Below are 16,672 nucleotides of genomic sequence, written 5' to 3'. Positions count from 1 at the left end.
GAGAACCTGCAGTCTGGCAGGTTAGGTTTGGGATGGGGGCTTTGAGTCACATCCTGGTCACTCAAAGAAAGTTTCCAGGTAGACTCTAGACCCAGCATCTTCTGATGGCCAAATGAGTACTAAGGGAAAGAAACCTTCTCCATTTTCCAGCCCTACTGTGCTTGGAATGCCATCTGGTTCTGGTTTCTGAACTGTAACCATCAGTGGGTTTGACTCCTTCCTTTTAAAAAGAGTTCTCTTTGCTCTTTGGGAGTGATCCAACCTTGTTGCTATCATTATGTGACACAGAGGCCCAGAGAGGCCTGGTGGGGGTCCTAGTCCTTCAGGGGGGCACCCATCCAGTGTTCCTTTCCGCCTGTGGGGCCTGCAGCCAGGCCGCTGCAGCAGACATAGCCCACAGCTCTTTCCTGTGTGTTTTGCTGTCTTTCTCTGTCTCTGCTTCATGCATCAGGCTTCTATCCAAGACCGAAGACCACAGTGTTTCATGACCCGTTTCTGTTGACACTGGAAGCACCTGGCTCAAGGCACAGTTGTAGGGCATGCGCGTGCTCATCCAGCGAGTGTTAGCACTGTGGGTGGGGCCGTCCATAGCAGGGGAGGACAGCAGGGGCTGCTGCGATCTGTCAGGCACAAGGAGGAGCCACAGACTTAGCAGCAGCAGAAGCCAGTCTGGACAACCATCCTGAGTCTGGACAGGAAGTGCTCCCAGCCAGAGCCACGGTTGGAGACTTAGGAGAAAGTGGGGATGATCAATCCAGAAAGGCTACCTGGAGGAGGTGGTATTTGAGCCATCTTTTGATAAGGTGGGGGCTGGACATGAGGAGCAGGAGGAAGGTGGCGTTTCAGATGAAGATCGGTGGGGCAGTGGGAGATATGGCTGGGAAATTCTCTGGGACAGACCCTGCAGGCTCACTCTGAGAATCCTGGGCATTACCTTGCAGCTTGATCCTCACACATGTGCTGCCTGTGGGTACTCCCAGGTAAGGGCAGACTGGAAACGAAGGACTCCGCTGTTCTTTACACACACTCACAAATCAGGGGTGGTCTTACACCCCAGTGAAACACTGTTGTCATGTGCATTGTTTGCTTAAATGAGAACATTGCGACAGAATTTTGGAATAATACCCCAGCAAGAGATCAGATTAAAACGGAATCAGAATTGCTCAATATGAGTCATAGCATAGCCACGGGTCACACGTGGAAATACCTACAGGGGCCGGGCACATCGCAGAAAGAGAGGAAATCAGCCTTGGGAACAAGACAGTTGTAAATCGCTTGTTCTGTAGCTGATGACACACTCGCCCCTTCAAAACACTGGGCCGCCAGGGAAGAAATAACACAGTGTGGAAAATAAACAAACAAGCGAAAACCAAGCAGCGCTGGTCGGACCAGCGGCTGTTTCTGCTGGCCCCGCGTGGCCCAGGAAGCCCACTTCTTGCCTCCGATGGGCAGCCAGCTGGTGGGGTCTGTGCAGGCCCTGTGGTCCGTGTTGGAGGCACTGAAATGTGACTGTTGCGTCGTTTCCCCTAAGTTCCCTGAAGGCTTCCAGTATTCAGGGTCTGTGGTTGTAGGTAACAGGAAGGGGGCTGAAGGCACACAGCCTCCTCCCTGCAGGGGACCAAGGCCAGGGGCAGCACCCTGCCTCTGCCCTGGCCAGCACCGCTGTCCGGCTGTGAAGTCCATGGCTCCCTAGAGAAGCAGAGAGGAGACATTCTACCTTCTCCCCCTCACTCTTGCCCTCTCCCTCGATTTTTCTCCTCTCTTGGTTTTTCTGAAGGCCTTCGTGGCTGGCCCTGCTGGTGGGAGAAGAGGTTTTTTCCAGGGACGGATCAATGCTCTGTGTGCTGGGCTGTCTGGGTTGACAGGGCTGACCTTTACCAAGCTTGCTTGGGTTTTCCTTTCTCTGTTGGAAGCCCAGGGAGGTCTGGCTCTGCAGAGAGGATGGTTGAGAAACCTTGGCCTTCACGGGGACTCAGGTGGGAATGGGTGTAATGAAAGTGGGAAAGAGGAGGATCTGAGTGATGAAAGCCCTTTGAGGTCAGCTATTTAAATCTCTCCCGTACACGCCACCTATACAGATGAGAAAACTGAGTCTGGGTGAAAAGAAAAACTTGATCAAGATCACTCAGAGACTTGACAGAGCCCCAGAATCTCGTGTGTGTGTGTGTGCATACGGGTATGTGTGGACATGTGTGTATTATACATATTGTGTGTACACTTGCATGTATGTGTGATAAAATATATGTGTGTGTATGTTATAATAATATGTGGTATATTATATAATGTGATTATATAAACAATATGTAATATATTTGCAAGGCTGACAATGCCCGTGTTGGGTGCTATGGTCAGGATTGCTCTGGCCAAGGACAGGGTTGTATCTGCCCAGCTACCCACTGACCCCTAAGCCACAGTGTATCACGCAGTTCTACAAAACCACAGAGAGTGACTGGAGAAATCTCACAGGCTCTTTTCAAATCCTTCCTTCCTCTTCCTGTGCAAAGATTTCCTTTCAAAGCCCAGTCCGAATCCTTCAGAAATAGAACTTGGCAGTGAAGTCACTTTGAAAGACTTTCCGTATGTTAATTACAGTCAGCCAAGGCCTGGAGCAGAGGCGGGAGCCCACCATCTGCAGATGGGGTCGGCCCCCGGCGCGCTCTGCAAATCCCCATCATCTGGCAGGTGTCGTTTTGGGTTAATTAAGAGCTACACTGAGCCCGTTTACCTGTCACTTCGGAGAATTTTAGGAAACTTCGACTTTCTTGCCATCTCTGAGCTTTTAACGAAGGGTAAACTGAAAACATTTCTGATTCTGATGGTTTTCCTGGCCCTGGCATCTTCAAGGCAGCTGCATTTCATGCCTTTTCTTGTGGCCTCCTGTAAACTTTTAATTTCAAATCAATCCTTTCTAGTTACCTCATTTTCTTTTCTTTTCTTTTTTTTTACAGTAAACTCTTCTATGTTTGGAAGACAGTACTGTTTTGGGAAAATCCACCATTTATCCTAAATTTCTTAAACCTCTGCTTTCTTTCTGGGTCTTTGAAGGGAGACCATCCATTCCTCAGCTTGATTCTGTTTAATACAATAGCTTTGCAAGGGCTTTTGATTTGCAGGTCAGGGGCCTTTTAGCAATCAGGGTTTGGATTGTCAATGCTAATCGTAGAGCTCCGTATTCATGGGGGAATGACTCAGTCAGATCACCATAACTGGGTTCTCAGTGGGTCAAAAGACCCCCTTCTCTGGCAGAAGAGAACTTTCCTTCTCTGGGGTGAAGTTTAAGGTTCTGTATCTTGATAGAGGTTTGAATGACACAGGTGTATGTATTTGTCAAAACACAGTAATAGTATATTTAAGATTTGTGCATTTCATTATGTGTATACTTTATAGCAAAAGAAAAAACTTCTAAACAAATAATGAATTTCAGTTAATGATATGCATGCTGAATTACTTAGGGGAAAGTGTATTGATGTTTCCAATTTACTTTGAAATACACAAAAGATAAGATGAATGAAAGGCTGGAGGGAGACAGTTGATAAAGCAAGTGTAAGAAAATATTGATGATGGAATTAGGTAGTGGGTACACAGCGTTCACTATACAACTCTTTCAACTTTGCTCTGTATTTGAAAATTCTCAGACATACCAGAGGTGGGGAATGGGGAGGAGAGGGCTGGCTGGCCCAGTGAAGCTCTCCCTGGGATGGTGGAAGCCCGAGGACCTAGGGATAGGCAAGTGTCCTGATCCTGCTGTGGCCCTGCCTGGCCATGTGGCCCTGGGGAAGGGGAGGCTGAAGGAAATTATCTTTCAAGTTCGTCTAGTCCATAACATCTGGGATGATGAGTCCCAGCAGAGGTTGGCCAGGTTTAATGTAAGATAAATTTGTGGTGTAGAGAGGGGGTAATGGCCAGGTTTACTTTGCGTTAGTTCTGGGAAGGAGTGGGTTGCTGGGGGGCAGGTGGGAACGAGGGGAGTGATTGCTAGTCCCTCGGATGCCCAGTGAGAGGCCAAGTCCCTCAGCCTGAACCCCAGCACTCTCTGCTCTAACATCTTGGGTGGGTTTTCCTCAGATGGAGTGCCACGCCCTCTGGACGCTTCCTAACTTCACCCAGACATGCCCACCTGTGGCTCCGGCTTCCTGATGTTGCAGAATTCTTGGGCTCTGTGATCCATACTGTTCTTGGACCACAGTCTTTCACCTCAATGCCACCCGCTGCTCAAATGTGGCACTCAGCTGCTTCCTTCAATTTCCACGTGGGGAGAAAACACCAGCCCAGTCATATAGGCATTTGAGCATGTGGCAGGCTTTATGTCCCCATGTGGATGGCTTAAAATGGGAGTTAGACGTCCACTTCTTTTTTTCAATATTTTATTTATTTATTTGACTGTGCTGGGTCTTAGTTGTGGCAGTCGAAGTCTTCCGTCCTCCCGGCAGCATGACCGCTTTAGTTACGGCTGTGAAACCTTAGTTGCAGTATGTGGGATCTAGTTCCCTGCCCAGGGATCAAACCCAGGCTCCCTCACTGGAGTGCAGAGTCAGCCAGTGGGCCACCAGGGAAGTCCCCTAGACGCTCACTTCTCGAATGTTCTCCACCCCCATGGCGTCTCCTTTTGTCTGCCCGCTCCCTCTTGATAACAAAACCTCCCCCAGTTCAGGTCCCGCCTTCCTCTCACGCACCAACCTTGACCCCTCTCCATCCTCACTCCTGAACCCCGCTCTGGGCCTCCTTTTGCACATCCAAGAACTCAGCAATAAAAGTAAATAAAGCTATAAAATTCCTTTTAGGGCCTGATTCAGTCTTTAGAGGAGGCCTTTTCCTCTCCCCGCTCGCCCCAGCTTCCCCAGCCTCCTTGGCATGGGAAAAGGTAATTCTCCGCTTCCAGCAATATTATCTCGTTTACCTCTCACTAGTCCTATGACATAGGTTCTTATTAGGCCCATATTTACGATGAGAAGACTCTGCCCAAAGAGGTTCTGTTACTTCCCTAAGGCCGCTACAGAGCGTGGGGCAAGCTCCCCCTGAGCCCTGCCACACGACGCCCACACCCACCTCACGGGCAGCCCCCTCCCCGGCCCCTGCCCACTTTCCGCTGGCCTTGTGTGGGCCCCAGTGTGGGGGTCCAGCTCCCGGGGCCGATCCCAGGCCTTGTCTCAGAAGGTCCAGTCTTCTCCCCAGGACTGCTCGCTCCTGGGGCTGCTGGAGATGGAGGAGATGATGACGCATGTTTCGTTGTTGAGAGTTCTTGGGGGCTTCTGGGGGTGCACCAGCAGACGGCGCAGGAGCCATCTCCGAGGAGGGCCTGTGTGCTGTGATTCCTCAGACGGAGGTCTTGCTGCCTGCTGCGTGACAGCTGCTGGGCGGGGGCCGGCACCCCCGCTGGGCGTCACAGGAGCTTTTCTGTTAAAGCATCAAGAACAGGTTGCCCAGTTTAGATGGGCTGGTATTTTTGAGAGATGCCCAAAGCACGGATCAGTGAGCAGAAGAGGTGAGAGCCCCATGGTATCCTTGGTCATACGAGAAGTGTCACGGTGAGAGCTCTGTCTATCTTGGGCCATCTGGCCGCTCCTCCGGGACCCCAACCATGAGCCAGAAGTGGACTTTCACATCCTGCCTTCTCAGTCTCACTCCTGCCCTTGAGGAGCGTCGTCTGTGCCTGTGGATGTCCCCCATCTCCCATTCCCCATCGCGTGGGTTGCGGCCACATCTTCTCCTTGACCATGGGCTCACCTCCTCCAGCCTGTTCTCCAGGTCCAGGTACTGCCAAGTCTGAAGGCTTCTCCAGTCCCAGCCCTAAAGCATGATGTTTCTGCCCCACCCCACTCTGCTCCGCGGGCTGCCTCTTCTGGGGCCTTGTGAAGACCTGGCTGGGCAGGGGGCACACTCTGACCCCCCAACTCCAGACCTCAGCTTGTGCCCGGAATGCCCTGTCTCCGTCTGCACATCAAACCCCTACCTCTCCTGCTCACATGCTCCTCTCACTGCAGAAAGCGTTCCTAGTGCTTTCCTGGAACTTCTCTTGGCTGGACCAGACTCACTTTTCTAAGCTGCAGTCCTAAGATTTAAAGGAAAGAAGGCAAATGCTCCTTGGGTGCTGTGATGGTGGTGAATTTAAGCAAGGGAGAGTCAGCAGGAGATTGAAACCTCTAGTCCCAAAGGAAGTCATCATCTGGTGGAGCCCACAGAGCCTCCCTCCCTGCTGGGAGCACCATGGCACCTGAGAAGTGAAATTCAGGCTCAGAAGACAGGAAGGGTCTTTGGACATCACTGGGTCTCACCTGCCCTTGTGCAAATGGAAGACAGAGGCCCTGGGGTGGGAAGGCGGTGTCATGGTGCCGCATGGGCAGAGGGTCCTGGGCTGGGAGACAGGAGGCTGGACTTGGAGTTGCCCCCCACCCTAGACAAGTCCCCCCACCTTCCTGAGCCTCCATTTGCTCATATAAAATGCAGAAAGATGCACCCGTCTTGGGAACTTCACAGGACTGTCAGGAAAGTTAAATGAGATTCTAGATGCGGAGGAAGCCTTGGTAACTGATGTCAGCTCATGGTCCTTGTGGCTGACATTTGATGAGCAGTCACTGCATGCCAGACACTGTGTATCGTTCATTCAGTCTCTGCAGTGACCATGGGCAGTGGGATCTGTTCATTGTCCCGACTACTGAGGAGAAAAAGGCCCAGAGGGGTTGAACATCCTGATGATGGTCAACCTGTTGAGCTAGGAATAGGCAGATGCAGGATTTGGGCTCCAGCTGTCTGGCTCCACCCGGAGAAGGCAATGGCACCCCACTCCAGTACTCTTGCCTGGAAAATCCCATGGACGGAGGAGCCTGGTGGGCTGCAGCCCTTGGGGTCGCTAAGAATCGGACATGACTGAGCGACTTCACTTTCACTTTTCACTTTCATGCATTGGAGGACATGGCAACCCACTCCAGTGTTCTTGCCTGGAGAATCCCAGGGACGGGGGAGCCTGGTGGGCTGCTGTCTATGGGGTCACACAGAGTCGGACATGACTGAGCGACTTCACTTTCACTTTTCACTTTCATGCATTGGAGGACATGGCAACCCACTCCAGTGTTCTTGCCTGGAGAATCCCAGGGACGGGGGAGCCTGGTGGGCTGCCGTCTATGGGGTCACACAGAGTCGGACACAACTGAAGCGACTTAGCAGCAGCAGCAGTCTGGCTCCAGAACCCTTGCTCTCAGCTTCTGTGCCAAACTGACTGAGGACCACCGGGTTCAGTGGCATCATGTGGGCTCGAGTCTGGGGGGTCTGCTGCTCCCCAGCCGTCCTTATGGCTGACTAGGCCAGGTCTACAGACAGGCATCTTCCTCGGCAACTGAGGACCTGCCCCGCCCCCCACCCACCCCAACCTCTCGTGGGTGAGGACCGCCCATGCCCTGCCAGCTGCCTGTGTGGCTCTTCATCCAGAGGCCCCAGCATGTGGCTGGACCAGCCCTGAGGTCGACCTCTTGCCCCGGAGATGGTCGAGCTCCCTTCACCCAGAGGGCGCACTCTCAAGGGGCATCTCACAGGATGGCGGCCCACTGAGGGTGCCACCACGCCAGGCGGGGTGGGTCCCTGGAGGTTCATTTCTTCCACCAGGGAGCAGGACAGCATGGTAGATGGAACCTGGGCAATGGATCATGTAAACTGGTTTGAATCTTGGCACATAGCAGGTGCTCAATAAACCCCTGGCTATTGGTGTTAATAATGGAAGCCTTGAGAGTCGTCTCTGGTAGATGGAGGAGTTCCCACTCCTTCACTCATTTAATGAATGGTTTTCAGGGCCTGCTAGACATGGAGATGCAAGCATACACTCCCTGGCCCCGGGGAGCTTATCTCCTTGTGGAGGACATAGGATTAACAAGAAAGATGAGCACAGTTAGTTAAGATATGTTAGCTTGTGATCAGTTCCATGGAGAAAAGTTCAGTAGGGAAAGTGGAAGGTGTTTCCATGGGAAATGCAATGGTTTAGAAGTGACTTTGGAGTATTGCCTGGAAGGAGGTGAGGGAGAGAGCCGTGCAGACGAGACCGCAGTGTCCCGGTGGAGGTTCCAGGTGCATTGACTGCTGTGGACGGGCTGTCACACGGCGGGTGGGTGGCGTGTGGGTGCTGAGCAGAGTCACACTGACCTGGAGACAGACACTCCCGTGTCGCAGGGCAAAGCTGGTGTTGGGCTCAGCGGGAGATGGAGTGCACCCCCAGAGGGGATCAAGGGGGGCTTCCCAGAGGAAGAGGTATCGGAGTGAGATTCTAGAAGGTCAGGCAGGTGGGGACGTGGTCGAGGATGGTGAGCAACACTGACTTAGGCACATCCTCTAGAGGAGTCGGAACTGTTTATGGCCTGTTGCCAATTTGGGGACAAAGTTGAGGGGGAGGGTGCAGGATGGAAAACAGGACACAGTTAACTAAGTAGCTCCAGCTGGGTAGGCCCAAGGCTTGTACTTTGAGGGGCTGGAGATCAAGGAGGCTTCCTGGAAGAGGTGGCCTTGGAGCTGGGCCTGGCAGATGGGCCCGGTGCTGCTCGATGGAGATGCCGAGACAGCCTTAGCCGGTACAGCCCCATGCCCCGGGGCCAGGCGCAGTGCTGTCAGGAAGCGCCTCTGATGGGGCAGCTCTGAGGGTGCCCAGAGCCCCGGGGGAAGTGCGGCTGTCCCCCTTCTCCAGGCAGCTCGGTCTCTCTGCTCCCCCACCGGACCCCCCAGGAGGAGGCGGAGGCGCTGTGGCGCTGATGGATACGCCGGGGGCTGAGCTGCCGCGGCCCCACACTGTCACCACGCTCTCCCTCGTTCGCCGGAACCTGACACCCTGACCACTGAGGCATAAAAAACAGAGAATTGGAAGGCTCAGCCTGTCAGGCTGGGAGTGGCCCCCAGAGAGCCCCAAGGAGGAGCACACGTGTGCATGTGTGTGTGTGCGCGCACGCACACATTCTGCCTGCGGTTGCTGGTGGAAGTGGGGAGGAGGCCAGCTGGGCCTGCGGGCTGGGAGCGGCTGGCTCTCAGCCCTGCTGTCTCGTTCCCACTGTACCTGGTGGAGCCCCAGGGGCCCTAAGATGTCAGCTGAGGCCTCTCAGGGAACGGCGGTGCTCCAAGTCCTGACTTGGGGCTGGTGGCCCTTCTAGAGGCTTCTGCCTTTCGGCCCTTTGGCACCTAAAAGGAGTCCATGGGAGCGTGGATGGTGCCGAGGGTGGTCTCATGGGGCTGGGAGACTCCTGTCACCACTGCCAGGGAGGGGCCCACATGCTCTGTAACCGGCGGCCTAAAAAGCCGCTCAATAGCCAGCTGCCCATATAACCGGCTAACAGGCACGGGGGCCCCTGTGCCCGCAGAAGCCCAGCCGCAGGGAGCCGACAGGCAGCGCCTGTCCTGTTACAGAGCCACGGGGATTCTGGGCTCCTCTCCTGTGACTGCCCAGTGGTCTAGAGGCCCTCCTGCGGCTGGAAGGGAGGCAAGTGCCAAAGGCAAGCGTCATGGCTCCGCGAGCCGCTGGGCGGGAGTGCACGGCCCTCAGGCTCCACTCTGGCCCCCAGGCCCAGTGCTGTCCCACCCGGCACGGCCTGCGGCTTCTGCTCCTCCCCCGCGGCCCAGAGGCCCTAACCCCGCGCTCTTCTGTGCTCCCCCAGCCCTTTGGCTCGTCCCTTCATGTCAGCAAAGTGCCCTCCGCCTCCTCCTGGCAGAGGGTCTGAGTTTATGTCTCATCTTCCCCGTTGGAGAGAGGCCTGGGGAGCAGCCACCTCCGGATTCACAGCCCAGAGGCCTAGACCAGAGTTGGGGTCATCTTTGGCCTTCCAGTCCAGAGCCGCTCCGGAAACACATGGGAGGTGGCACTGCACCCACGCTGTGGTCCTGGAGTGACCTCAGTCAGGGCTGAGGTCTGAGAAGCAAACGGTCTGGGCCTTTGGGCTTGGGTCGGGTGACTCCAGGCTGTATTGAGAGACCCTGGGCGTCAGTTTTCTCATGTGCAAAGTGGGCCTACTACCCTAGGGAATACCTGGCATGTGGTAATTCAGTGGTACATGTGTGAGAGACTGGTATTCACTCCCAGAATAAGAAAAGGTTCTAAGGGGAAATATGTGCATGGGTGCTAAGCCGCTTCATTCCGACTCTTTGCAACCCACGGACTATAGCCCGCCAGGCTCCTCTGTTCATGGGGTTCTCCAGGCAAGAATACTGGAGTGGGTTGCCATGTCCTCCTCCAGGGGATCTTCCTGACCCAGGGATGGAACCTGTGTCTCTTGCCTCTCCTGCATTGGGAGGTGGATTCTTTACCACTAGCGTCACCTGGCATTCACGCCGATGAGTCAAGTTCTAAGGGGCAATACAGACAATGCCAGTGACAGCTGTCCTCTTGACAAGGGGGCGGACCGGACCTGCCTTTATTAGTTACACCAAGTACCCACCGTTTGTGGGGGACACGGTGCCAGTGGCCTTTTCCGAACCTGACCTGACGCTCGGTTCCCGTTTCTCTCCCGCCCCCGCATGCAGGGAGTGAGTTTTCCGGGAGCCCCTACAGCCACGCTCAGTACCCCTCGTACAACGACTCCTGGAGGTTCCCCAACCCGGGGCTGCTCGGTGAGTACTGGCAGAGGCCCCGCGGGGCCCCTGGGCCGTCGGCCGCCCATCGGGGCCTCGCTGGACCGGGGCCCTGCACATCATCAGGCCTGGTCACTGGGGGGCGGGTAGCTCCCAGACACTGCCAACATGGGAGTGTGTGCTGGAGCTCCAGGACAGCAAATACCACCGCAGGCTTGCTTGTGCTATCAGCATCCCCCAGGCGCCTTGGTGGGCGACGGGAGATGGCACAGAAGGGGAACGGACTTAAAAAGGCCATTGAGACAGGAAGAGAAAAGCAGGAAAAGTGCCTGCCTAAGAGTAACAGATTTCCTAAGGATCACTGCCCAGGTTGGTGATAAATCTCTAAGTAAGGGCAGCCAGGGGCCGATTTGGGTTGATTGGGAGTGGCTGTCTGTCTGGATGAGGACTCTGAGGCTCGGATGTTGATTAGTGATGTCTGCTGTGGATACCACAGGAAACTGGTTGCCCTGTGACTGAAGGTCTGCCAAGTTGTGCCAGGCCAAGCTCAGACGGTGCCCAGCCTCTGCCCAGGCCTTAGACTGCAGATGGTCCATGGCTGGGGCCAGCATGATCTGTGTACATCACCAAAGATATTTGAGCCACCCCACAGGGCTGTCTTAGAAGGCCAAGGGGAGCCCGTTATTTTGTTGCAGTGAACTTACATGAAACCAGCTGGTGAGCCCAAGCTGGAGCTGAAGGTTTTGGAGCATGAGGCAAGGGTCCCCCTCACAGATGTCAATCACCCTGGGGGTGGACCTAGCCCATCAGCCTCCAGGCAGCAACATGATTCCTTCCCAGCAATCAGCTGAGTAATTTCCACTAAGGTCAGATGTGGAAGGGCCTCTGAGACCATCCAGGTTTGTCTGCACAGCTTAGCAAGGCTTTCTTAAGTAAGAACCTGTTAATTCCCTGGATCCTCTGAATTATTTAAGCACTGAGAACCATAGACTTCGTCAAAAAGGCAAGAACCTAATGTCTTTGAACTCAAGTTGCCAGGCATGGGTCTGCAAAGGAGACCATGAAGTCACAGCCTTGGCCCCTTCCCCAATGTGCTTTGGTGATTAGGACAGACAATGACGCAGACACTGTCCCTTCCTGGCTGCCGTTCTTCCATACATTTGAGCCTTGGACTGCCCAAAACATTTTGAAAGTGTATCATGCAAAACTTCAGGTAAAATAAGGAACAATGCCAGCTACCTGTGCCTGCAGATTTCATTATATAGAAGACTGGGCTCTTACCTTCTATGACTTCCTACAGGGGCTGAATCTGTGGACTGATGGCTTAGACTTATTTTTTGGCTTTGGTAAAAATTACTTCTAAGTATTGAACCAGGTGTCTGCTTACCTTATGCTTTTCCTTAAACAAGCCCTCCTGAGAGGTCTGGGTTCTGAGTTGGCCCAGTTAGTCTCAGGAGGCAAATGCTGACCCTGAACCAGTCTTTCAGCAGGGATAGGGTCGGGGGGTGGGTCTGGAGCCTAAGCTAGGGAGCTGTTCCCTGCAAATCGACCTCGTACAGGGCTCTGGTCCCAGCACTCCTGAGAGACCCACAGGGGACGTGGCACAAAGGAGGCCTGGGTCAGACCGTAGGAGGAATTCCTTGTGATGGGGACGTGACACCAGTGAGGCCATGTTAACCTAGGGTCTCCACATATGGCCGTGCACTGCCCAGGGGGTCAAGTGGGGGCTGAAAGCAAGCCCATGCGCGGCACAGAGCCCTGAGCCCCAGCACAGGGGTATGGCTGCCTTTTTCTAATTTTTTGAGGTGTCCAATAGGCTCATTTGCCTGCAAGTTCCAGAATGAGAGAAGTGAGAAAGGAGCTGCTCGGGCAAGCGTAGCCATGGCATAGAGTAGGAGGTGGGGGACCTTGAATGCCAGACTGAGACGTCTGCACCCGATGGTGTGGGCAGCTAGGAGCCCAAGGGGATGTCAAAGGTGGGGTGGGGCTAGACCGCATCCGAGGCCTTTGCTGCCCAAGATAGAGTGAAATCCAGTTGACATGCACAATTCTACATGTGGGCCGGGTGTCTGGTATGGAAATGTTGTGGACTCTGCCCTAAAGAGCTCACAGCCTGGGGGGGAGAGAGCCTTAGGCAGGTCTGCCGTGATGAGAAAGCCTGTCTTAGGATGTGCTCAGGGCCTTGAGGGGTGCCAGAACCAGCGTGGGGAACAGAAAAAGAATCAAAACTCTGTTCATCCAAATGAGCACTTGCTAATTGTTCAGGTACTCGGCAAAACCCTTCATGTGGGTTTTTATCCTACCCTCATTTTATCCTATCAAGTATCCTATCCCCTAGACAGCACATAGGATTATCTTTACCAATGAAGAGAGTGAGGCTCAGAAAGGTTAATTAACTTACTTGAGGTCACACAGCATGCGGGTAGCAGAATGAGGACTCAAACTCGGGTCACCCTGATTCTAGAGCCTGTATTAATAATCAGTGTGTGATGTGGTACTTTGACTCTTCCTGACCAATTCAGTCTGAACAGAACTACAACCAGAAAAGAGACTTATCTCTCCATAGGAACAAGCCTGAGAGTCCCAGATAACTCAGTCCTTGTACGCCAGGAGGACAGTGCTGGTCTGTTTTTGAAAGCTGGGTTACTTTATCTGTCAGGCTTTTAGTTGCAAACGACAGACTCCACCCTCACTGGTTTAAGCAGAAAGTGAATTTATTATGGAATAGTGGGGGCTCCCCGAATCTCTAGGAGGATCAGAGAGATAGGTATGGGACTCCAGCCGGGAACGTGCTCGGGCTGCTCCAGCATAAACACCCTGCTGTTGGCGCCGACGGGCAGCCTGCTTTGTGTTGCTGCTTCAGCCAGGGTGTTTGGGAGCTTTGTCCTGTCACCACCCAGAGCGGGGTGCCTCTGCACCCACTCCCAGCAGGGGCTCACACCAGAAAATTCTGGAAACACAAGAAACGTGTAAACAATATTGGGCTGTTACCAACATGAGAAATGGCCCCTGTACTGCCCAAATCTGCAGCCAGGGGAGTCTTAGGTCATCAACCAAAGGGGGCCTCAGTTGCCTCAGGTGTAAAAGGAAGAGAATGGCCACCAGCAGCATCATTCAAGCGCGAGCTGGTCATGATGCTCTCCCGAGGCCCCGAATGCAGTGATCTCACTTTCCTGAAGACGAGGGAGGCGCCAAGTTTGTTCTGCCATGCATGCATGCTATCCGACTCTCTGCAGCCCCATGGACTATAGCCCGCCAGGCTCTTTTGTCCATGGGATGCTCCCGGCAAGAATACTGGAGTGGGTTGCCATGTCCTCCTCTAGGGGCTCTTCCCCACCCAGGGATCAAACCCGTGCCCCTTACAGCTCCTGCACTGGCTGGCAGCTTCTTTCCCACTAGTGCCACCTGGGAAGCCCTGCCATATGTTGCTCTGCCCTAAGTGGTAAGTTCCAGGCTTGTTCCCCTCCACCAGCCTGCCCTTCCCCCAGGGTCTTCAGGGCTTCAGCTGGAGGAAACCCACCGGGCTCGAGAAGCAGACCTACCATTTCTGCTGCTTAGGGAGGGTGTCAGGGGGAATCTGCTCTGAGGCTTTTCTGCGCCACAGGGGGAGCTGTGAAAACAGGAAGGACTCACACACACCCTGCCCACACCTCAGCCGGTCTGGCGGAAGGGAGCCTCGTTCAGGGACACACCGCCAAAGTGAGGACAAGTGATGCCACCTATTGAGGCTCTCTTCTTGCTCCTTCCTGGGAGCTGCCCGCGGGCTACCCACGCCAGGCCCAGCCAGGAAGGCCAGGGTCCGGCATCCCGTTGGGGCCCCAGGCAGGCGGGGTGGCGGGCTGGCGGCAGGAAGAAAGGCCGCTGCGGTCAATTAGGATTAGAACCGGAGCGCCTGTGGCCGCTGTAAGGGGATTAGAGAGCGCGTAGGAGCCCGGAATGACTGTGTCAAGAAGTAAATTGATGATAATGTGAATTAGAGACGAAAAATGACAGAAGAAAGGACAAGTTTATTCTAGACGGAGGTCTAATGGGCACCAGGAAGACAGAGCGCTTTGTGAGGTGATGTTTTCATTTCTCACGGTAAATGTAGGCGTTCTTTGATTTTGCCATGGGGCCCTCACACTGGGGCCGCTGGACGGCCTGGCCAAGAGATTAGCCTCTGAGAGGGGAGAGAGTCAGAGCCCAGGGTGAGAGCTACTCCAGGGAAACTCGGAGGGCCGAGCCAGGATGTCCTGTCCCTCATTTGTGTGGGCAGCTCCTGTGACTTTCCTGGTTCTGTGCCAGGCCTGGGCTTGTGGGGCTGGCCCTTACCTCACACACATACGCGCACACATACACACACCCCTCTCACCTGGGCCCTGAAGGGAGGGTGCAAGGCTGGCATTGCAGATGTTCCGGGGGTGGCTGGCCCCATCGCACAGAAGGGAGAGCAGAGAAGGCCGACAGACACCTGAAGCAAGAGTCCAACCAGGGTGGTGACAGGAGGCAGCAGAAAAACCCATCTCTGGGAATATTCCCGCCTGGCGCTGGTGCCCGTGCCTTCCAGCACTGACTGCTCCCCCACTGTCACTGCTGCCCTCCTGGGGGCCAGGAGGGAGAATTATGTCCACCAATTAGGGCTGGGTTTGGAGGGCTGGTAGCACAGGTCAGTCCTGTCCTCTTGATTCCATACTAGCAGGGTGACCGTGGGCAAACTCCTTATTCTCTCTGTGCCTCAGTTTCCTTGTCTGCTAAATGGGGGCAATACTAGTGCTGCCACTAGTTGTGGAGATTAAAAGAGTTAAAGGATATACAGGGCTTAGAAAAGTGCCAATTTCCAAAGCACCTTCACATCTTTACCTCGTGGGTGCCCTCATACAGCGCCCCCTGTGACCTCCTTTTACAAAGGAGAAAACTGAGGCTCAAGGAGGGAAGCCACTTGTCCAGGGTCACTCAGCCAGGAGTGATAGAGCCTGAATGGCAATCTCCAGGCCTCGGTGCCCAGTCATGGAACCTGGGAGAGTTGCCAGGACTGGTTTAGATTTGGGTGAGATTTCAGAATGAGCCACCTCCCCTGGGGAATTAAGAAGCTTACTGTTCCTACCCCAGCAGACACATGGTCTGCAGTGGCTGGCAGGACCCCAGCTGCTAGCCACTTGGATAAACACAGCTCTCCAACGTGACTGTATCATGGCCCACGGAGTCCTGGTCCAGGACTGACATCCAGAATTCCAGGCCAGGCTCTGTGGCTTTGGGCACATGACTTTGTTTGTTGAGCCTCAGTTCCACATCCCGCCCCCCCACCCTCACCCATAAAAGGAGGGGATGGCCCAGTGTCTCTAGCTCCCATGGCTCTGAGAATCTGCTTGTCGCCCTGAGAATCCTCAGACTCTTTCGTCCCTGGGGAGAAGTTTGAGCACAGAGCAGGGCTTCTGGAGGTCTCATCCAAAGCATGTCATCAAAGATAGCAGCCCAGAGACAGTGGGAAGAGCCCAGCATTGAAACAAGAGGCCCCACGCTGGCTCTGTCCGGAGGTCACAGGAAGCAGGGCCACACCCTTCCCTCCTCCCATGTATTCACATACCCAAACCTTCACATCCCCTAAGCTCAACCCAACCTGCTTCCTCTAGGAAAAGCCTGACTCTGCCAGGATAATCTTGCATTCCCAGAGCTCTGTTCTCAGAGCTCTGATCCCCTCTTGATCCTGAGCATTGGCCTGCGTTTGTTCGTTATTGCCCAGCACTGCAGCCAATGGGGTCGGAAAAATAAACGAATGAATGGGCAGGGTCTTTACCATTGCTGGTTCACTCAGCGCTATTGCTCATTTTCTCAGCCAACCCAGATGAGCACACAGCATGTGCTGGGCTCCAGGCTGGGGGCTGAGAGTGAACACGGAGTACAGCAGAACCCAGCTCCTTTGTGGGACTCTCCATCCAGGGGACGGGGGAGACGGAGAGAAGGAAGTGATCAGAGGATGTGGTCCAGCCTGCAGCAGGGAGTAGGCTCAGGAAAGGGGGTGTCCCAGAGGAGGAGACAGGGACTCGGGGACTTGAAGGAGGCAGCGCTATGCAGCAGACAGGGAAGCGGGTGTGAGGTGCAGCCAAGATGTTCCAGGCAGCAGGCAGAGCATGGCAAAGGCGCAGAGGCATGGGAGTATGATAAA

At 54.4% G+C, this 16,672-nt stretch overlaps 1 protein-coding gene across 6 annotated transcripts in view; it reads left to right on the top strand.

The window, feature by feature from the left end:
• Window positions 1–16,672, top strand: part of PAX5 (paired box 5) — a 184,580-nt gene that overhangs the window by 160,243 nt on the left and 7,665 nt on the right. For all 6 annotated transcript variants that reach the window (XM_043891325.1, XM_043891329.1, XM_043891327.1 and 3 more), the window contains one exon: window positions 10,483–10,569. In XM_043891325.1, coding sequence (XP_043747260.1) covers window positions 10,483–10,569 — 87 coding nt within the window. The remainder of the gene's footprint in view (window positions 1–10,482; window positions 10,570–16,672) is intronic.

The sequence above is a fragment of the Cervus elaphus genome, chromosome 29 (genome assembly GCF_910594005.1).
Source record: "Cervus elaphus chromosome 29, mCerEla1.1, whole genome shotgun sequence".
NCBI lineage: Eukaryota > Metazoa > Chordata > Mammalia > Artiodactyla > Cervidae > Cervus > Cervus elaphus.
Note: the sequence above shows the minus strand (reverse complement) of the source record. Positions and strands in the feature narration are given on the sequence as shown.